The sequence below is a fragment of the Brachionichthys hirsutus genome, chromosome 4 (assembly GCF_040956055.1).
Source record: "Brachionichthys hirsutus isolate HB-005 chromosome 4, CSIRO-AGI_Bhir_v1, whole genome shotgun sequence".
Lineage (NCBI taxonomy): Eukaryota > Metazoa > Chordata > Actinopteri > Lophiiformes > Brachionichthyidae > Brachionichthys > Brachionichthys hirsutus.
This window is the reverse complement of record NC_090900.1, coordinates 14,679,232-14,701,265: the sequence shown is the minus strand read 5'-3', so window position 1 is coordinate 14,701,265 and position 22,034 is coordinate 14,679,232. Positions and strand designations below refer to the sequence as shown.

Sequence of the window (22,034 nt, the reverse complement as noted above, 5' to 3'; positions counted from 1 at the left end):
TCCCGTCTGAAGGTTCGTTCTCGCTTTAGTCAACATCTGGGCCTTTCTCTGGTGTCTCGCTTCTCCTGCACTTTTGAAGCAGCTTATTTTTTAGAGCATTTAATCTTTTAGAGAAGTGAACTGAATGAATGTGAGTCTGCCCACCTCATTAGCATACAGGCGCAGAAATGCGTCAATAAATATATTAAAGGTTAAGACAAAGAATTACATAAATTAAGAAATCTAGATCAGTTCTTTTTTTCAGAATGAATTAATAAATGCAAATAGGAGAAAAGGTAAAAAAAAATATAGAAATAAATAAAACCAACAGCTGCTCTTAATATTGAATGAACATAAACTGGTTCGTTGGGCCCGTTTCCTCCTCGTGTGGGCGGAAGTGACGCCTGAAAGGCGGAGTTCGGGGCACCAGTGGCCCACGTCACGAAGCTGACTCCGCCCTCCGCCTGCAGCCCCGGATCACTGCATCAGCGTCCGAACCCGACAGGATAAACACGCGCAGCGCGCACCGCGTCAGGGGACGCGCTTCCGATGCTTCTGCGTCTGGGATGCTTTCCTGGACTGTGATTGGCTGAGCGGAGTTTTCACTCGGGCTTTGTTATTTGTTTTTTTGCAGGAGTTTGCTTTTAAAACGAACTGATATGAAGTTTATTTAGTAACAATGTATGGAGTACTCTAACGGGACCGGGACCGGGACCCCCCTACAGGACCAGCGGGTAAGCGCGTTTTCCCCGCCGGACGGGACGGGACGGATTCAGAACGTTTTAAATGCTGTGGTTCGCGTCTTTTACGTCTCCCGGCTCTCCTCGGAGCGCTTCATTTACAGCTCCGCGCGTTCCGGTCCAACGCGACGCGCGTTAGGACGGGATGACGTCAAGCAGCGGTGGGTTCGGGCCCCCGGGGGGGCCCCCGCGGGGAATCAGCTACGAGGATTCATTCATTCGTTTATCGCGTCTCTATTTATAGTCTCCATGCCACCACCTGGTGGTGCGAGGAGGTTCCGGGGGATTTGAACCCAGGACCTCCTCGCTGGGAGGCGACAGAGCCCAAAGTGCTTCAGCACGTCACAACTCAACTCAGTTTTTTATGTTAAACAGCAAATATCTTGTCCTGTTATCTCCACCAACGAGGTACTACAGTACTAGCAGTAGTATTACTAGTAGTAAAGTACTCAACAGCTATTGAGTGACAGTAATAACATTTGTGTACTGGTAAAGTACAGTAATAGTAGTAATAGTAGTAGTACCAGTAAAGTACAGTAAAAGCTTGACGCAAACACAAATCTTGCAGTTTGTAAATAAACGGTGAATAAAGTACAGTACAAGTACAGTCACACAGTAGTATGTATTACAGTACAAGTACAGTCAAACAGTAGCATGTATTACAGTACAAGTACAGTCACACAGTAGCATGTATTACAGTACAAGTACAGTCACACAGTAGCATGTATTACAGTACAAGTACAGTCAAACAGTAGCATGTATTACAGTACAAGTACAGTCAAACATCCTGTCTAAGTGGAGCATTTCTAAAAAGCTCTTGCGGTCTTATTTCCGTTGAAAGTCCTTAGTACATAAATCATCGACAATTAACAACACAAATAAAAATAAAACTAATATTAAATTACTCAATTGATGCAAAATAACAATAAAATAAAAATAAATTACTCCACAGATACAGCAATAAAACGAACGCACTTTTTAGAGTGTTGGGATGTGGATCACGGATCGTGTATTAGTACTTGTAACGGAGGGAAGCACAAAGCTCCGAGGCTGCTTTATTCTCTCACTCATTGGTTTCAATATTTAGATACAAATGCTTGGAAATATTGTCCATATTTAAAAACGGCAGCAGCAACCTCTCACCATGTACTGCATGACCTAAACGTTAATGCAGTACTACCTTCACATACGAGTATAACTCGCTCCTGTACCGAGATCGTACCTCTAATCAGTTTTTCCCACATAAAATGACTGAAAGCAATTTCAGCCGTTCCAGCATCTAAAAACACTCAAATCATTTCATGCTTCATCTCCAACGTCATCTTCATCATCTTCACCGTCCTTCACCTCGGAACCCTAAACGGAACCCTAAACGTGATGTTTGGTTTCATCATGGAGCTTATTTTGACATTTTCAGGCTCAATGGAACTTTCCTACTTCAATGTTTCTACCCCGGTGGCATCGGTAGCTCCGTACGGGGCACAAAGATTCTAGTTTAATCTATTGCCATATGGCACTGAGAAGGAGGAGGGGGGGCGGGGGGGGGGGGTGAACAGGGACAAATTAATTCCTCTTTCTGTTGAACTGTGAGGCTTGTTGTTTTCCTAAAGGACAAAAGGAGTCTTTGAATCATGATTAGCCTGTTAAGGCCAGGAACATCCGTCCATCCGTCCGTCCGTCCGTCCATCATGAACAAAAGTCTTTGGTTTAATACTAGGCAGCAGATGACACTGGAACATGGACGATTGAAGAGGCCCAACAGGCCAGCGCGTCCTTCACCAGGTGATGTCAGGTGTCTCGTTCAGTTCCCTCAGGTTGTCCAGCATCCTTTGTCTTCTGTCTGAAGACATGGCTCAGCGGTTAGTGCTCGCATGGTGCTGCTGCTCACAGTCACGTTTCTGTAGGCAGATCGTCGGTGGAGATGCTGTAATCTCAGCTGTAATCTGTTGGGGTTGGGGTTAGACAGCTGAGCAGTCAGGAGCGTCCACCAGCTCTCAGGGTTGGGAGCGCAGCAGCCCCCCCCCCCCCCCCCCCAGTCCAGTGGAACCACAACTGCCCTAAAGAGGGGGCCTTTCATTCTGTTTCATTTAGTAACATAGAGATTATGTGTAGGGGGGGCATTCACCGGGATTAAGGTCATTACTGTAACTGTCATGTTAATACTACTGTTGTTTTTCACTGATGTGTGTCAACAGTCGAAGCAACACGGTTTGGCCATCTTTTATTTAGAAGTCTGTATTTTAATTAGGATTGAAAAATTCTGGGAATTTTCAAAATTGGAAACTTTCCATTGGAATTAACAGGACATTTTCAAAATTGAAGGTTTTCTCCTCACAGTGAATTTAAAGTTGTTATAGTTGGGGAAGGAATACATTTTAGCGTAATCTTGACTAAAACAAACAGATGCCATTCAAGTAGACGTTAATATCCATGCGGTTCCTCCATCACATGCACTTAGCACACTGCTTACTGCATGGCTGTTGAGGCCACGCCCCCCACATGCACTGTGCATTCCTCCATCACATGCACAGATCATTTCTAGAAGACTGAACCACATGCACATTTGAGCCTGCGGACGACAACAAGTGAAGTAATTTTTGATGATCTTATGGGGTAATATATTTATTTAATGTTTAAATTGCAAATATCAAATACAAATATATTTGTCTAGTAGATGGCTATCTGATAAGTTAGATGCTAAATAAGCCATAGCTAGCATTACTTATTTTACCATCTATAAACCATAACATCTGGCATTTCCCATCTACCACCTGCCAGATGTTTTGATGATCATTCCAGTTGTTTAGCTAGCTCAGGGGTGGGCAAACCTTTTGACTCGCGGGCCACAATGGGTTCTAAAATTTGATAGAGGATGATGGAACAGATGGATGAAGAGTTTTTGTGAACTAATATAAATGACATGTAAAAGCCATTACATGAAAGGATTTGGCCTTTTCCAGGTAGCATTACAGGGAAAAAGGGACAATGAATGAGGTTTATAATAAAATTGTATTTACCGTAATATTATTTGGACAAGTTCAGCGGGCCGTATTATAAAGCCTAACGGGCCGTATATGGCCCCCAGGCCTTAGTTTGCCCATGTCTGAGCTAGCTGCTAGTCTAACTATTTATATATCGGTTCCTGTCATCACATTAATATTCTTACAAGCTGTTGTCTTATTTTACAGATTTAATTTATGGAATATTTCCAAAATTCCCCATCTTAATTTCCCAAGGAAATTTACCAGAAATTGTCTGCCCCTTTGCTACCCTAATTTTAAATTGTGTACATGCACTATTGTTGAAACATGTTATGTTTCGAAGACCAGATGTGATTTGAGACATTTTCATTCACTCCTCAGTTTTAATGTAGTCACGAATCACAAAGCCAATGTTCCCCCTGGGGGAGAAGGGGATGGGGAATGACTTACAAATATTTATATATGTACAACTGTATGATTAGTATATCTATATTCATTATTACTGACCTTTACACCAAACCTTACATTTCCTGTCTTGTAGAGCCAGGATACTATGTTTTATCCCTGTAAAGTTATTTCCATTATTTGTTTATTGTATAAGAAACTCGTATTTCTGAGTTTTCACTTTAATTAGATTTAATATGTTGTTTACATATTGTTGTTTACACACACACACACACACACACACACACACGTCTGTGCAGGTTCTCAGCCATCCAGGTTGAGGTAAATCAAGAAAAGAAAAAAGAAGACTTAACTGGTCTTGCTAAAGGTTGGTGGAAGATGGTTTACGTCTCATTCAAGAGGCTTCTTCAGGACTGAACTACTAGAGTATAGTATAGTAAAGCGATGTACCTACGATTATACTACACTGTTCAAGAGATCTGACATGCATGTTCACTAAACTGGTTTCTTGAAAGGTTGAACACTTAGCTGTGCTGTGTTAGTGGTTAGCTGGTTGTTCGGGGGGTAGTAGTTAATGCCCATCCTTCTGCACCGTGGGATTAGTAAACTGTAATCTACTTTAGGTTTGTATAATATATGAGGCCATATGGCCGGGCATTCAGCAGGGGCTGGAGGTTTTCGTTATGTTTTTCCTTTTGTCTTTTGGTTTGGGGTTTTGATCTGAATTTTTAGCCATTTCGAGGATATTGTCCATCTTGACATCATCCACAACCATGCAAAGGTTCTCGTGCGATCTGTCGCCGTAATCCACCTGATTCCATTCAGTGTCAAGAACGCCGTGCGGGATGGTATGGATTCAAATCCACGAACACAGACTAATCGTTAGCTTGTAAGAAAGGGTTATTCCAAAAGAGGGGCGGTACACAAAGAGGCAGTCCGCAGAGGCAAAGGTATCAAAAAACATCAGGCAACATCAAGCAAAGATTCAATGCACTAGGCAGAAGTATCAAAAAACATCAGGCAAAAGGCAAGGTCAAAACAAGGCAAAAAAATCAATGCACTAGGCAGAAGTATCAAAAAACATCAGGCAAAAGGCAAGGTCAAAATAAGGCAAGAAATCAATGCACTAGGCAGAAGTATCAAAAAACATCGGGCAAAAGGCAAGGTCAAAATAAGGCAAAAAATCAATGCACTAGGCAGAAGTAGCCAAAACGAAAGGCAAAAGGCAAAGTTCAAATTCAGGCAAGGGTTAAAAGACATGACTATGACTAGAGAAAAGGGCTGGAATGTGACTCTGAGGTACAACGAACTGGCAGAACTATGAAGACCGTTGTTGTTGTTGTTGTTGTTGACAGCCAGTCATCATTTTAACAGTGTAGTCCAGTTAAGACATAAACCCAGTCCAGCTTTGCGTACACAATTCAGTGTCTCCTTGCCTGCAGCTGCAGCTCGTCTTTGTTTGCCAGCGCTCATTGACTGCTGGCCACTTTAAACTTGACTTTAAAATCTACATCTCTAGTAATAAATTCCTTTGGAGGGCAGGAGAACCTAATTTAAGAAAAAATAGCTCTCACCTTAAATAATTCAATTTTAAATCATGCATGTGGTTCGTCTACGGATGATTCTGATGACAACTAAAACTAGAAAAGCACTCCGAGAGTGCAGAACTCCGCCAAGCAGCTCGTTCCCCTCCTAACTGGATCTACACCGTCCACATGGTGATCTGGATCAGCACCAGAAGGTTCTAGATTGTTCTTGGTATCTTGATACACCAACCATGAAAAGTCAAAGTGAATCAGAGTTGATGTGTAATTTTAACTGATTTTTAAATCTGTAAATATGTTTTAATGTTAAAATGTAATATTTGTTCCTGACCTCATTCTGGATCAGATCCAGAAGACGGACCCCTTTATGACTGGGATTTTTGGTGAGTGAATTTTACAAGACATGATTCTTTGAAAAAGCCTCTATTATAAGAACCAAATGGGAATATCCTGATTTTTTTTTTAACCAGACGGGCATCCGGAACACTCTAAAATATGTAATGGGATCTAAATTAGACCAGAAACCATCTTCAGATTTGTATTTTTTTTCATCCTGATCCATCCAGCAGTTTTTCTGTAATCCTGCAAACAAACAGACAAACAGCATAACGTCCTTTCGGAGGTAATTGTACACTAACACAGTTTTCCGGGCGCCTTATACACAATGAAGGGTGCTTTCTATCTAAAACTGAAATACAGGCTGAAAGATCTATGGCAGATAGAGACAAGAACGCAAGCTGCCATGTGGCCACGCTCTAATTGCTATGTAGGACTTGGCTTCGTATGCGCTGCGGCGGCTCTACTATTCCTGTCATCATCACATCCTGGCCCGTTGTGGACTGCAGCAAGGAAGGCGAAGCGGAGGCGCATTGGAAAGGAGTCGATGCTGGAAGAACTAGAAGCTGTTAAAAGAAGACGTGTAGGAGGAGGCGGAGTTACGGTCCAAAACCCGATGATCGGTCGGAGTAACCCCGACCGATGAACCGGTGCTGGGTTTGGTTGCATGAGACACGAAGCTGAGGGGACCGATGGTGGTTAGTAACCCCTACTATGATGTAGGGATCTGGAGAAACGCTGTGATGTCATTAAGCACTGATTCTCATCAGATGCTTAATAGTTTGCATCAAAGATTGTAAGCATGATCTAATGAATAGTTTTTTTTTTTCCAAAATCTTTTTATTATTTTCTTATGAACACATAAAACATTGAAGTACAGCATGTACAGATACTCATACACATACAATGTACACATATCCATACACACTTACATTGATAATTAAAATAATAAAAACTGACACCAACAAGGGAGACAAAAAAAAAAAAAAAAAAAAAAAAAAGGGGTGGGGTGGGAGGAGTGAGGAGGGGGGGGGGGGGGGTCAAGCTAGTCATATCTATGCATTTGTATGTTTATTTCTGTTTATTTTTGCTGAAGTACTCCAAAAACGCATCCCACGTCAAATAAAAGTCATCTACCCTCCGTTTCAGTTCGAATTTAATCTTCTCCAATTGAACGTGCTTCATTACATCATTTAAGAGATTTAAGTAGGACGGAGGTTTTTTTTGTTTCCAGTTTAATAGGATCAAAAATGAATAGTTTTTAAATGTATTTTCTGCCCTTATCGGACATCCCTCCGTCCATCCCTCCATCCCTCCACCCACTAATCCATTCATCTTCTTGTGGACCGCTTTGTGGGTCACGGGAGTTGCTGGAGCAGAAATGGCGCGGCCCAGCTTGCAATGGGCGAGAGGCGGGGTACACTCTGTAGCTGAAAGTAAATAGACGAGGGGGGGGGGGTTAGGGTTAGGGGGGCATCCTTAGTGACGAAAAGGTCGTTGATGAAATTTGGACAAAGATCTGAGCGTGCGTCGATTGATCATTGATTAATTTTCTTAGGTGTGTGTTAAAGTTCAAGTTGCTAGTGTTTCTATTTTGGTTGTTCAGTGGCACTCTGAACACATCAGTGACATCATCATCATCATCATCATCGCGTTTCCATTAAAGACAGTGAGCTGTGATCAATGAGCCGCTGCGCTGTTGTAAAGCAGTCTTTTATTTCCCATCATGCTTTTCATAGGGGACCAACAAATGTCTACTCTGTATAAATATAGATCATTTCCATTTCATTCTTTCACGAACCAAAGGCTCGATACTCCAGGCATATTCTGTGAGTGAATGTGAACGTGTCTTCTCTTCCAGTGAAGTCTTTGGCTTTGTGGCCATCGAGCCACGCTGGCTGCCGTGTCTGCAGTGACCGCTGGGAGCACTGATAGCCGGTCCAGAATGCCAGCATGCCCATCACTCAGGACAATGCCCTTAGCATCCTTGCTCTGCTGGAGGACTGGCTCAAGGCTCAGACCAGTAGATCACACCATGACGGCAACCTGAATGAGGGTTCTTCTGGGGATGAGGTATTTATTTTACTTCACAGCGCCATGTTTACACTTGAACGTATGAATTTCTGTTAGAAACATGGATTGTAGGATGAGAACTATTATTGGGCGTACTAGGAAGTTGTTAAAAATCTAACATTTTATTAGCATTTTTTATGTACAGTGGGTCAATGAGTGCTGGTGAATTTTGCTCCTGGATGATCAAGATTAATCAATATTTAATCAGTTAGCCAAACCAACTCAATTGACTCGTTATGATGAGGAGGAGCGGCTCAGATCGGAGACCCTCTTGAATTACTGAGCTCCTCATCCTATCTTTGAGGGCAAGCCCAGAGAGCAAGGTGAATAATCTCATTTCAGCGACTTGTGTCAGCGATGCTGTTCTTTAGGTCAGAACCCAAAGTTCATGACCACAGGTGAGGGTAGAACCAACATTGACCAGTGACTTGAGAGGTTTGCCGTGCGGCGCCTGCATCGCTGCAATTTCTGGTCCCATCTATCCATCAGTCTCCCGCTGATCCAGAAATAACTCCTCTACCCCAAGTAGAGGAGTTACCCGGCGAGAGCAAGATAGTTTTACTTTGTCCAAGTCTCTCTGCAAGAATGAGCCTTTATGTCCGAACAGGGCGTTCAAGCATCGAGCCTTAAAGATTCATCAAATGCAATCCTCCACCTTCTTTCCCTGACTGGGCTCTCTTTTATTTTGTGCTTTCTCCAGCATGTGGACTCCGTCCCAGGTGGGGAGGGGGACAGCGGCTGCAATGTGGGCAGCATTGTTAATATGGAGGATATGCCCATGTGCCTCGCTGCCATTCAGAAGTTGGTGGAATACATCAAGATCAACTTCATAGAGAGCGAGACGGCTCCACCAGCCGGCCCGGCCTCCTCCAGCGACGGCTTAGACGTTGAGGTTCATGCCGTTTCCCTCAACAAAGACGAGGGGTCCACCGCTGAGCTGGGCCTCAGCTTTGGGAACATCCCTATATTTGGGCACCCTGACAGGAGGAAGAAAGGAAGCCCGAGGAGAAGAAGGGACCATTTCCCCATTGTGGACGTGGGCTGCATCTGGGTGACAGAGGTGAGGAAGAGGAGCCCAGCAGCCCACTGTGGAGGGATCAAACTGAGGGACGAACTGCTGTCTCTGAACGGGCAGCTGATGGTGGGAGTCGATGTGATGGGAGCCAGGTAAGACTCAGCCATGAAGGCGAAAACATGTACGATGCTAAAAGAGCAGAATGGCACCAAAAGACTCAAACACATCTGAAGGTGCTAATTATCCATACAAATGAAGTTCACAATAAAGAAACATTCCAGAAGCAGATGGTAGAGCCACCAAACTCCTGGAACAACTTCTCTGTCATCCAAGTCAATTTTCTGCCTGAATAAATTTTTATTCAAACCCTTTTATGTGTGGAAATAAAAGCATCAGCATCCGGACATCTTCATAGCAAATGAGTAACAGTAATATTGGAGAAAAATCATCAAATATGATAATTGCATTCTATTTCCCATGTGTACTGTGAAATACATAATGGAATATGAAATATAGTTTTCCATGAAGTCACTTTATTGCATGTTTTTATTGTGGTAGCTATCATTATCTGTACATCAGAAGACATTCGGCAGGCCAAGACATGACAATTATATTATAGTCGAGTAGTACCCGACCTTCCTGGGATGTGTGTCTCATCCAGGGGTGGGAAAACGTTTTGACTCATGGGTTCTAAAATTTGACAGTTGAGAACAGGAACAGATGGATGGAGTGTTGGTGTGAACTAATGTAAATGACATGAAAGGATTTGGCCTTATTCTGGTAGCATCACAGGGAAAAAGGGAAACTTAATGAGGTATAATTTATAATACAATTTAATTTAATGATATAATTTGGAAAAATTTGGTGGGCCGGATTAAAACGGCCATGGGGCCGCATATGGCCCGCGGGCCATAGTTTGCCCATGCCTGCTCTAATCCACTGACGCTTGTGTGTAATAACAGCATGGTTTCTTGTAGTTACCTGGCTGAACAGTGCTGGAATGGAGGTTGCATCTACCTGATCATGCTGCGGCGAGTCAAGAGAGAGGCGCCCCCCCTTCCCTTTTCTGGCCGTGTCGGCAGCACTATGAGCAGCGACGGCGGGGAAGACCGGCGGATGAGCAGCGCTGCCACTGAGCCACCAGACGCCTTCAACTGCAAACGCACACGCAAATGTGGGGTCATATCGAGATCGTCCGTTCCACAAGGCAGCCGGGACGGCACCGAGTCCGACCGTCAGAGCTGTTGCAACGGCTCTTCTGTTTCCACTGACGTCGATGCCAGTCATCCGGGTGATGACATCCTCTCCCCGCATGCGGCACCAGAGGAAGGCCCTTGCGTCTTCCTTCAGATGGGAACACTTCCACGGTGTCCCCACAGGGAAGACGGAGACACTTTGCCTGCAGGATGCAGCAGTGACCCGTTAGAATGCAGCATGTATTCTTACAGCAGCGAACCTTCAAGCCAGGTAAGACGTCCTGCTGACATTCCAGATTAGATGTCCCCCCCCCCCCTCACTACATCCCCTTGAGGCAGTTATCATTAAACACACCTCCATTCCTGAGCTCATACACCGATTTTCCAATGAGGTCATGGATAAACAATCCGTTAAACTCCGCAATCAGATGGAGTCTCTTGTAGTCCCAGTCCAGAACCTGGACAAAAGCTGTTCTTGCCCCATTCTGACTTTCTCAAAGAGCCTTAAGCATTTCAGCTGTATACATGGCTACGCCCACATTTGGCTCGTGGGGGGGGGGCAAAGGGAATGCACAAAATCCTGGGTAGGTAAAAAGTTATTTATTTATCAGAAACGTAGTCAGCAGAAACAACCAAATGAACTAAGGAGACAGGGCCAACGGCCAACGGGTGCTGCCCAAATCAAAGAACACGCTCTAAGACGGCAACCCAACGAAAACACTTCTGCATAAATGAAATGAGAAACACATTTTTGGTGGTACGCTTCGGGAACCAGTTCATATGGCAGCCTTAACAAAATGATAATTGAGGCTGTCCTTCAATGGAAGTGCAGCAATGGCTTCCTTTCCATGAACCTTGCCTACGAATTCTGAAGCTCTATACTAGGTGGAGAGAGCGGCTCAGGTTGAGGCGGGGTTATCGGGGGCGCCGCCCCTCTTCCTCTCTGTCTCCTACGGCTGCAGGCTCTGCCTCGGCCCCGTGCACCAGCTCCTTTACTGAGGGTGCCGTCCCTAAACACACCAGCTTCTCTGGCAATCACCTCCAAGGCACTGCTATTAAATATCTTTAAAACCATAATCCCAGATTCTTCATGATTTTTTCTGTTTCAAATCAAATCCTGACAAAGTCAATAAAGTTGCATGACTTATTTGTTTCTTTAGTTTCTTGAACATGGATATAATATTGTGTATTGTATATCAATTCCATGTTGTTTCTTTTTTCTTTTGTAGATAAGACAGGGCAGCCACGTCTGGAAGATGCACCTTGTGAAGGGCCCGGAGGGCCTGGGCATGCAGATAACAGGGGGGCGCGGTTCCAAACGGTCTCCACATGGCATCATTATTGCTCATGTAGAGGAGGGGGGCGCCATTCACAGGTACACTTAGTTAGTCTTTATAAAGTCCCGTAAAAACAACAACACAAGGGCCTCTCTACACTACAACGATTCATCAATTCCTTAATTCATACTTAATAATAATTCGTAATAACTCAACTACTGAAGAATGTGTTTCTTTTTGTCACTGATTTTGAATTGAATTGAAAATGTGTTATGCATAAATGCTATACTTATTACAGTTCCATGACTTTTCTACATGTGGTACTCCGAAAAGGTACTGGACATACAACTCATACTAAAAGCTTCAAACAAATCATAAAATGGAATATAAAACAAAGGCAACCTGAATAAACCCAAAACGCAGACAAAAGACAAAAACATTGCACATTACCGTTTATAACAGTACACACACCGCGTATAGCAGTACACACACCCCTCTTATAGCAGTACACACACACACCGCTTAAAGCAGTACACACTAGGAGGCAGCAGAGTGCTTGGAATCTTACTGAACATGTGTACAAATAATTTGACATTTGTTCCCAGTCAGTGTTTAATTAGAAGACAATAGTTTGGGAAACTAATCTTATTTAAGTGGGACAGTTTGGACAATTGATCAGTGGAGCTGACTCAAAAATGCTGTCCGAATGTTGACACGCCGTCACTGGCGTCTCACGAATAGGTACAACCTGCAAAGACATTTTCAAATTCTTCTCCTTGCTTTCCGCTCTTTAAACCGGATTTGGAGGGGAGGGGCAAGGGTGGGGGTTAATTTAAACTCAAGGTGAGTTTAATAAATGAGTTCCTATTCGCTCTTGTGTATTCCAGGGATGGCCGTCTTCATGCCGGCGACGAGCTGCTGATGATTAATGGTCAGTCTCTGGTGGGTCTCACACATCAGGAGGCGGTTGCTATCCTTCGGTCCTCTACCGGCGTGGTCCGGCTGGTGGTGGCGAGACGGGTCAGTGAACACACTTACTGAGGTGCAATTCATCGTGCTTCACTGAAATGAAATGCAGCATCGATATGCTGTCGAGGTTTCCTAGAGAATTTATTACATGGTCTGAAATCGTGACTTGAGAGGAACCGACTACAAAGGAATCAGCGTACCAGAAGAAAAGGAAAGCCCAGATTACTATTCTGCAGCCACATTAAAGTTGAAATATATTATACTGCTCAGTATTTTAATCGTGAATGCGCCCAGTACTTGACAGTGTTCAAATTAATTGGTTGTCTTTTTTGTTTTATAGTTAACAGACGACCAGAACCTCTCAAAGCAAAGTCAGGGCGAGGCAGAGAAAGAATCCTGCTGCAGCCCCCCACCCATGAAGCTCTGCAGCCAAACCACAGGTTGGTACTTCACAGAAAGTCCAAAATGATGTTCAGAAGAGAAACAGTGTGTCTGTGTCTGATGGATGGTGCTAGTGACAGGCTAGAAGGAGCATATCCTGCGTTTGTCTTGTGTATTCAATTCAAATGTGTGCCGTATGCTATTTGTGGTTGTGAATTTCATTCTAATCTAATGTGCTCTTTTTCCTGACAGGTGTGAACAGTGGGCTGGAGTCACTGGGTGAGGATGATGAGCTGTTGGTGGAGAAAGGTGCGAGCAGCGGCGAGACGGCACGGAAGCCGCTACCTGGCCGACGCAAGCACTCCTTACCTCAACAACTAGATACGGCTGGATTGAGACAGGTCAGTAACAACTGACACACACACACACACACAGCCTGGTAAAGGCTACGTGGCTGATCACCCCCCCCCCCCAACCCAGGGTGCAAAGCCACGAAGCGTTTCCCCCAGCTTCCACACAGTCGAGCCTGAGAAAGCAGCACAGGAAGCGGCGCGGCTAGCCATGATAGCGCTACTATTAAGAAAAGGGCAACTCTCGTTCTCATGTTGTTTTTAATCTCTGTGACTTTTTATATTTGTCTGCCACTCTAGGAATATAAGACCATCAAGAAGTCCGCCCGCTCCCTGAGCACTGTTCAAGTGGAGTCTCCATGGCGACTGGCACAGCCATCTATTATCTCCAGCATAGTGCTGATGAAAGGCCAGGGCAAGGTGAGTGTGTGAATAACGTGTGAAGCTCTAACCCCTGACCGTCGCTGTGTTCGCTTCCCGACTCGGTTTCCCGCCGTTCTAAGGTTCGGAATGAGCTTCATCCTCGTCATCCTCTGAGATTCTTCTGTAGATTCTGAAGGGTTCGGCTTCTGTTGTTGAGTCCAGTCGTCCCTCGCCGTATCGCGGCTATCAACAAAGCCTGTGCACAGTCGCTCTGTCTGGAACCACATGTAACTTTTGCAGGGCCTGGGCTTCAGCATCGTCGGGGGACTCGACTCAGCCCGTGGTCAGATGGGGATTTTTGTTAAAAGCATCTTCCCTCATGGAGCTGCAGCAGCTGATGGACGGCTTGAAGAGGGTAACGGCTCCTGTTCCGTCTGCTCTCCCGAACAGAAGTGCATCGTTGGATCGCCATTAACGAGTCTCCTCTCTGCCTCCTTGTGCAGGAGACGAGATTCTGGAAGTGAATGGAGAGTCTCTCCATGGACTCACACACCAGCAGGCCATTCAGACCTTCAAGGTAGTCGCTCAGGAAGGCAGGAGAACGTAGAACGTCAGACTTTCATGCTTCCGTTGAAGCGTCTAGTGCAGGGAATGTCTTACAAAGACTTTTTACAGTCACTCTAATTTCAATTTGTTTTCATTTATGTCATTGCAACAGCAACTGAAAAAAGGTGTGTTAACGCTGACCATTCAGACTCGCCTGCGCAGCCCCAGCCTCACACCCTGTCCAACCCCGGCCCTGCTCAGCCGCGCCAGCTCACCCAGCTCCAACACCAGCGGGAGGACGCGGGTCCACTCCGAGTCTGAAGAGGCTGGTGGCCCCCGAGGCCCCTGTCCCGGTCCCAAAGACTGCATCGTCATGGAGGTCACTCTTAATAAAGGTCAGCCGATGTTTTCTCTTGTGCTCTTCTTCATTTGGGCGTGGCCCTCAGAGGACAATCATTTTAGCGTTAAACTCGTTTACCGGTTATCTCCAGGGTCCTCTGGGGAGAGCTTTAGACAGAAGGAAACCGCCGCGCCCAACATTCCAGCGTTCTGCCATTGGTTAATGCTGGAGGTTTTACCACCAGTTATTCTGTAGAGGGGCTTAAATGTGAAGATGCTTTTTTTCTGTAGAACCGGCTGTTGGTCTGGGAATCGGAGTTTGCTGTCTGACGCAGGACGACGCTTCTCCTGGTATCTATATTCATAGTCTGGCACTTGGATCTGTGGCCAAGATGGACGGCAGGCTCAGGTAAAATAACTAAAGTAACGCATGAGTACATTCATAGATGTGTTTCATGCATTTCCTATCAGGCTAACATGTGCATGTACAGTGCATGTAGAAAGAGAGGCTTCCTGACGGCGCTGGTGTTTGTGCTCCTCCCCCTGCAGGAGAGGAGATCAGATCCTGGAGGTGGAGGCCGTCAGCCTTCGTCACGCTGCTCTCAGCGAGGCTTACGCCGTCCTCAGCGAATGCGGCCCTGGACCAGTCGATGTCATCATAAGCCGACACCCTGACCCCAACGTAAGAGGATGCTGCCCCATTAACAAAGGGTAATCTGTCTCGGGGCGTGTGTGAAAGCGAGGAAGCGACTGGACGTGTTTCTGTCCTGAGCTGTGAGTGAGTACAAACAGAAAGTATCAGGAAGCGACGGCGCCTCGGGTTCGACTGTTCATCGTCCGTGCGGCGCGGCGAGGCCACGCCCGGCCGTCTCTCACGCAGCCGGGTCCTCCGTCGCTACTGCGGCGTGTGCGTTCCAAATAAAAAAAACTTCTCTCTCCCACAGAAAGCAACAATAAAGGGGCGGGCGCGCCGTCCACGTATTGATCGATAGGAAGCAAAACAGTTCAAAAATGGATTTAAAAAAGTCACCTGGCATACCAAGCACAATACATAAAGTATGTGTACTCTGGTTGTGTATATATATATGATTGGCTGCCATTCTGATTTGTCGGGCTTTGTTTAGCGACGGGCTCTTCGTAATGTAACGCCGTTGTTAAGCGAGGACCGCCTGTATTTGTACTTTAACGCGAGTCTGATAAACTTTCCTCCTGACCTCTGAGGCTTGTGATTATTTTCTGCGTTTTTCTGCTCTGGCTTCATGCCTGTTGTGTTTTCCTCCGTGGAAGTGAATCATTGTGTTTCTCAGGTGTCCGAGCGGGACATGGATCACGCCATCGTGCGATCCACCCATCGGGACAGACTGAGCAGAAGCAGAAGTCACTCTGAAGGTCTGGCTTCTTCTTCTTTGTTACCCTCGCCGAAGGGGAGGCGAGGGTATTGCAATTGGGTCCGTTTGTTTTTTGTATGTTTGTCTGTTTGCTTGTCTGTCTGAGCGCATAACTCAAAAACTAGTAACCCAATCGATTTGAAAATTTTACACAAGCAAGGTTCTGTCTGTGGCTCGGTCCTACCCGAGAATGGCATTGATCCGGATCTGGATCCAGATTCTAGAATTATTTTTACATCTGGAATTGTGCCTCTGCTGTAAACTGCCACTTTAAGAGGGAGGGACACGAATGGCATGATGGGAAAAAGAGTCCAGAAGGAGTCTTGTAGTACGTTCCGGAGCAGCAAGCTAGAGCAGGTTTGGCCCCTCTGATCCGGAAGCCCTGTTTACTGTCTCACAAGATCGAATAGTCTTTTGGAGGCGAGGGTCTGCAATCTCTGATTGTCTTTCTAGTTTGTCCTGTAAATGATTGCAGTAACTATGTGCAACCAGCAGGCTGCCACACATATCCGAGTTAAAAACGACGTGTATTTTGGTTTAACTGCTGCTTATGTCGGTTGCAGCACTGTCCTGTGAGAGCCCCTCCCCAACGACGAAGGACAGGGTGGGGGACGAGTCCGCCGCGCTCAGCTGGACCATGAAGAGATTCCTTGAGCCCGGCAGCAGAGTAGGAACCTGGATAACAGTGCACGTGTAGTGCGTGCTTCCGCCGGCGCTCCCGAGACATGATCCCAACTGTTGTATAAGTGTGTGTGTGGTGTTTGTTGTTCTCAAGGTCCAGCCGTCCAACTTGCTCACGTTTGTCCCGCAGGGCTCCTCCAGCTCAGTCACGGATCTGGCTCAGTATTTCTCCCAAGACATTTCCAGCCACGCCTCCCTGTCTGAATCCGTGCTGATTGGCTCAAACGGTGAGGCGCTTCCGTGGGTGACACCTCATCTCGTCTCCATGGTAACATTTTGTTTGAGGACTGCCTGTCTTCTGGTCGGCCCTCATAGATCCTGATTTTATTCAGTGTTAGCTCATTAGCTAGCGCTAGCTGTCAGCCTCAGCTTCATTTTATTTTCATCCCGTGCATCAGAAAGCCACGTTGTGTTCGTTTCTAACACAGAGGGAAACTCCCCAGAGCTTCGTCTTTCTGTATTTCACATTAAATGTGATCTCATATTCCTCTCCTCGTCGCCTCCAGCACTCCCCCCGCCTCTAAAGGAAGATGAGGGTGGCCCCGTGTGTTGTGCACCACCAGCCCAGACTGCTGTCCATCTTCATCACAATGAAGAGGCAGCTCGCTCTCCCGCCGCCGTCCCAGCACGGAGCCCCCTTCTCCGACAGAAATGGCTGATGTGCTCCGAGGAAGATTTTAGCGATGAGGAGTTCGTAACGGCTCCATCGCCATCGGTCATGGCTGGAAGCGGCGAGGAGGGCGGGGCTTTGCAGAGTGATCTGGCAGCACAAGTCTTTTGTCCTAAGTCCCAATGTGAGGAAGATACCGGGGGAAAGCCGTCTTGCTGTGACGGCCCCTTCACGCCAGTTTGCTGTCCTCGCACCCATGTCGGAGGCGTGGCCTCAGGGACCACAAGTGGGCCCATGGATGAAGATGGACCAGGATCCAGGAGGCGCGGCGTGTTGATGCCCGAGCAGCGCCGCCAGAGGGGGGGCGCCGCAGAGCAAGTGATCGCTGGTTCTGCTCACAGTGTGACGCTGTGGAGAAGTGAGGCGGAGTCATTTGGTCTCGATGTGGAGATCAGGTCATCCCCACTGAAAGTCGTCGTCGCTGGGATAAAGCCCGGAGCTGCAGTAGAAGCGGTGAGTCCACTGGGGGGCGACGCTCTGCTGCTAGATCTGCTTCTGGAAATCAAACGTCCATCCTTTCCTCCACACAGAGCTCGACGGCCAAACTGCATCCTGGAGATGAGGTGGTGAAAATTGGGAATCAACTCGTGTGCTCCTCGAGCTACCAGGAAATCTGGGCGCTCATGCTCAGCCTTCCAAGGACGCTCTCGTTGGAAGTCAGGAGACCAAACTCAGGTAAGTCTTTGGCGCTAGCTATAGAAGTACCAAATGTGGATACTCTAATTTATTTGGCTATTGCGGGTAGAAGAATTCGTTCAGTTCTGACTAATTTTCATTTCTGGTTGCAGCTGTAGATCAACTTCCCACTTTGGCAATTTCCGCCAGACTGAAGCCAGTCAGATCTGCTCCGGCAGCATGCGATGAAGGACAAGGCATTTATAGAAATGCAACAAACTCTGATCCCACAGAGCCTGGCTTTCAAATGCCCGTTACCAATACGAATGACTTTCCCTCAGCAGGGAGCCTCACCAATGCTAAAAACACAAACTCCCAGCACGCCTACTGCATATCATCCAACGAGCCCGTCTCCTTCAGTTCAAGCCAGCATGCCTCCAACCTGCGTGAGGAAGCCGCTATTCCCACGAAGTCAAGTCCCTTGAGCTGCTCCGCGGATCCAGAAAATGGAAAAGGTCTCATCCTGTTTTTGGAGACAACACTTGAAAAGGAACTCGAAGAAGGCGGCGCTGCTGTTCTAACTGGATCAGGTCTGGAAGAACCTGTTTGTAAATGTATGTATCCCTTAGGCGACGATGACTCCACCCCCGAAAGCAGCATGGTCGGTAGGAATGGCGCCACTAGTCCCCATCAGCCTCGTTCTGGGGGTTCGCCTGACTCTCCACACGCTCAGAATACTAGAAATCAGACGGGTGACTCGCCTACTCTGATGCAAGACGGCGCCGATGCTTCACTAACAAAGAAACAAAACTCTTTTTCACCCTCCCAAGATGTGCAGCCTTCTCAGTCAGCGTCTAACTGTACTTTAGCTCTATTCCCTTTAGATGACCACATTGATCATGGCATTAATACCTGTGATGACGTGGAAGCATGTCCCGCCTCCTGTCCTGGCAGTCTCAGCACTTCCTGCAGCCCTTCTCTCAACAATACGCCCGGTGCCACTCGGGATTCCACAGACGAGCTCCACGTCAATGTCTCTGTGTCCTCGGATTTATTGAAACATCAGAACATGCCGCATCCATCATCAACCGAATCAAAGGCCTGGGATACAACAACATCAGCGCCGGTGAACAATGAGAAGGTTGTTGCAGACGGAACTCCTTTGAATCCCTGTGGAAGTTCCTCGCTGGACAGGAACTCCGGACCAAAGCTTCAGGATAACTCGGACCGTCCTCTACTGAGTGAGGACTTAAAACTTCGGGTTGACACTCAAAGCCGGGCAAACTCTAGCGCTCACAAACTGGTGGACTTGGGTATTAAGATTAAAGATGTGATGCAAGAGGGGCTTCTCCAAACAAATGTGAAGGCTGGAAGTCCAGTTCCTTCAAACTCAAGTTATTCCTTGAGTCAAGCAGCAGTAAAAACGCCACGCTTGTTAGAGACCAATGACCAGCCTGATGGGGACGGGTGTCCCGCCTTACTGAAAGCCAGTGACCGACAAACGTTTACATCCGAGCGTCGGCCTTCGGGCGGCACATTGCACACTGCACGATTAGCCGGAGAGAGAGACCTCCCTTTAGAGTCCAGGACAGCCCAATCGCTTCCGCACGCCACTCGGAGAACGTTCATCGAAGTTCAGTTGTCCTGTTTATCCGGTTCGTCCTCACCAAGCGATGAAGCGTGGAACTCAAATTCAAAAGTCTTTCGTTCCACCACAAGAAGTGGTTTGAAATCCAGGACTATTGTAGAGATGAGTGAGACTCCACAGTCCAACACGTCCAGACTATACAAAAAGCGACCCGTCTCCAGAGACGGTGTCCCATCCGCCAACTTCAGTCCCTTCTCGGTCCAGCAGAAGATCAAATCGTTTGAAAACCTGTCGACCTTTGATCGCTCTGTAGAAGCAGCGAGAGGCGGCGAGATGCAGTCGTACGCTCTGACAAGCAGAGTCTCACTTAACCAAAGGATTGCTGATTATACGGACTCGGTTAACGGCGCTGAACGCCAGCGGCGCCACAGTAGGTGTAGCTCGTATGCAGAGAATTTCATCCTGACCACACACTCAGACGCAGCTCACCTAACCGAGGACAAGCCTGAAACTGAAACTGCACTACAGGCTGCTCAGATGCTGCCGAGGAGACGTGCAAAAGTTCCCCGGAATAAGCTGAGGCAGCTCAGGGCTCTCAGCATGCCTGAATTGGAGAAATTATTTGTAGAAGACTTTACCCAAGGACATGGTGCACCAGAAGATAAAACCGAGCCCTCCATAAACGCCACTATGCGTAAAAAAAGCAAGCTCATTGGGAGCCTTCATCCGTCTCCAGAAGTGGACCTGGACACAGTCAGCCTAGGCAATTGTGGACCCACTGAAGAGATTCTTCTAGGACTCCCTGAAAACCCTACATTCCATTCTGGCTGGTCCATCAGGTGGGAGTTACTTTAAAACCGGTTTGAATTCTCTATATTAGAATCAGTGGCATTTAAATGTCCTTCCATATCTTGTGAACTACGGGATGTAAGACTTTCTGTTAGCATGGGGTTGAGTAGATCAGGTTTTTGGGGGGCTTTAAATTGGCTGTAAACTTGTTATTTGTGCATCTGTGTCGAACCTATGATGAACTGGATGCCTGTTGAGTTTGCACCCCACCTCTTGCCAAATGTCATCCGAGACATACCGGTTTGTTGCAGAACCGTTATAGACTCATGTAAATGTCTTCTCTTGGACTCATTTTGTCTCCAGTTTAAAGAACCTGGCTTCTTCTCCTGTGAGTCGGTGTAAGCTGGAAACCGTCCTATCCTCTGCGCCTGTTCGATCGTATGTGTCATCCCTGCTGCAGGAAACCAAAGCCCCCTCAGAGGTGACCCCGTACCGCCTTGATACCATGAAACAGTCTTTTAGGACATAAGTTGGAGTGGGTAAATGGCTATTTAGGCCCAATTTCGCGGTGTATTCACTTCTGTTGCCAACAGTTTAGACGTTAATGTCTGTTTATTGAGTTATTTTGATGGGACAGTACATTTACACCGTTAAAGCCGTACATTGTCTACTTTATATTATAGCAAAGTGTCATTTCTTCAGTGTTGTATTGAAATACTGGTAGAAATGTGAGGGGTGTACTCACTTTGGTGACACACTGTAGTTTGCACAGTGTTTTAAAATGACGTTTGCAGGACACTTTTAAGACAATTTTCAAACAGTTAAAAAGTGAAAGAACAAACGTATTTTGAGGAAAGCACTTTTTCATTTAACACATTCGCCTGCAGGTTAGTCTTGTTGTCCTGCAGAAAGAAGAAGGCTCGGCTCTCGGTTTTACCGTTGCTGGTGGAGCGGACCTTCAGCACAAAGACATAACTGTAAGCGCAACACTTGAGAGCTTCCTTTTCAAACACAGTGTTCAAATTCAGATGTGAAGGATGCATTTCAAATCATTGATTTTGAAAGGCTCCTCCAGGTGCTGTCGTTCATAATGTCGAGTATTTGAGCAGGTTGTTTTCCTTCTACTTTATTATTTGTTGGTGGAGGTTTGCAGAAATAGACCTACAGATCAGCCAGGGTAGGAAAATACAGCAAATACTATGAATAGTACCTAATCTATTTTTTATCAAGGGATCCTTTATTAACCAATGTCATTGACTGGATAATACCTTTGTGCTCCTGGTCTGGTCCTTTCCATGTTCACACGTTCACACGTGTGCCTTTGTGTGCAGGTTCACCGGGTCTTCGCCAACGGCGCTGCTAGTCTTGAAGGCACAATCCAGACAGGTGACAGAATTTTGTCTATAAATGATTCAAGTCTGGAGGGTAAAACTCACTGGGAGGCGGTGGCTTGCCTTCACAAGGCCAGACTCTCCAGTCAGGCACTGGTGGTCATCTGGAGAGACTGAAGGACAAGATCCATGTGAAGGATCAATATGTGTTATGAAGACGGAGCGTAGAGGCAGAAAAGCCTTCTCGCTTTTTTATGTACTTTTTTACAAATTCTGTCGGAGACTGAATTGGACATTTCTTGTTTTTGTCTTTTTATCTGTGTTTGTACTTCCGAAGAGGACCACTAAGGATTCTGATTTCTTTACTGTCGTAGGATTTACTGTGGAGCACTATCGATGGTTCATTTTTTGAATAAAACCAGTATGTCAAGAGAAAATGTCGTGTCTTCCTTTGCACCTTGATCATGAACTTTTTATC

General features: G+C 46.3%; 1 protein-coding gene across 1 annotated transcript; it reads left to right on the top strand.

Annotated features, from left to right (window-relative positions):
- Positions 1–7,938: 7,938 nt before the first annotated feature.
- Positions 7,939–21,978, top strand: pdzd2 (PDZ domain containing 2). Its single transcript, XM_068760930.1, has 24 exons — positions 7,939–8,008; positions 8,778–9,225; positions 10,051–10,540; positions 11,499–11,644; positions 12,434–12,566; positions 12,856–12,955; positions 13,149–13,297; positions 13,547–13,666; positions 13,910–14,024; positions 14,113–14,186; positions 14,328–14,550; positions 14,786–14,903; positions 15,044–15,176; positions 15,802–15,883; positions 16,446–16,549; positions 16,694–16,790; positions 17,127–17,686; positions 17,764–17,908; positions 18,022–18,105; positions 18,193–18,294; positions 19,405–20,275; positions 20,589–20,714; positions 21,118–21,202; positions 21,557–21,978. The coding sequence occupies exons 1-24, from the start codon at positions 7,939–7,941 to the stop codon at positions 21,731–21,733; spliced, it is 4,752 nt and encodes a 1,583-aa protein (XP_068617031.1). The 3' UTR covers positions 21,734–21,978.
- The last annotated feature ends 56 nt before the right edge of the window (positions 21,979–22,034 follow it).

Coding starts and splice junctions, on each gene's coding strand:
- pdzd2 (XM_068760930.1), top strand. CDS start 7,939: ATGCCCATCACTCAGGACAATGCCCTTAGCATCCTTGCTCTGCTGGAG. Junction 13,298..13,546: donor ATACGGCTGGATTGAGACAG/GTCAGTAACAAC, acceptor CTGCCACTCTAG/GAATATAAGACCATCAAGAA. Junction 15,177..15,801: donor GCCGACACCCTGACCCCAAC/GTAAGAGGATGC, acceptor TGTGTTTCTCAG/GTGTCCGAGCGGGACATGGA.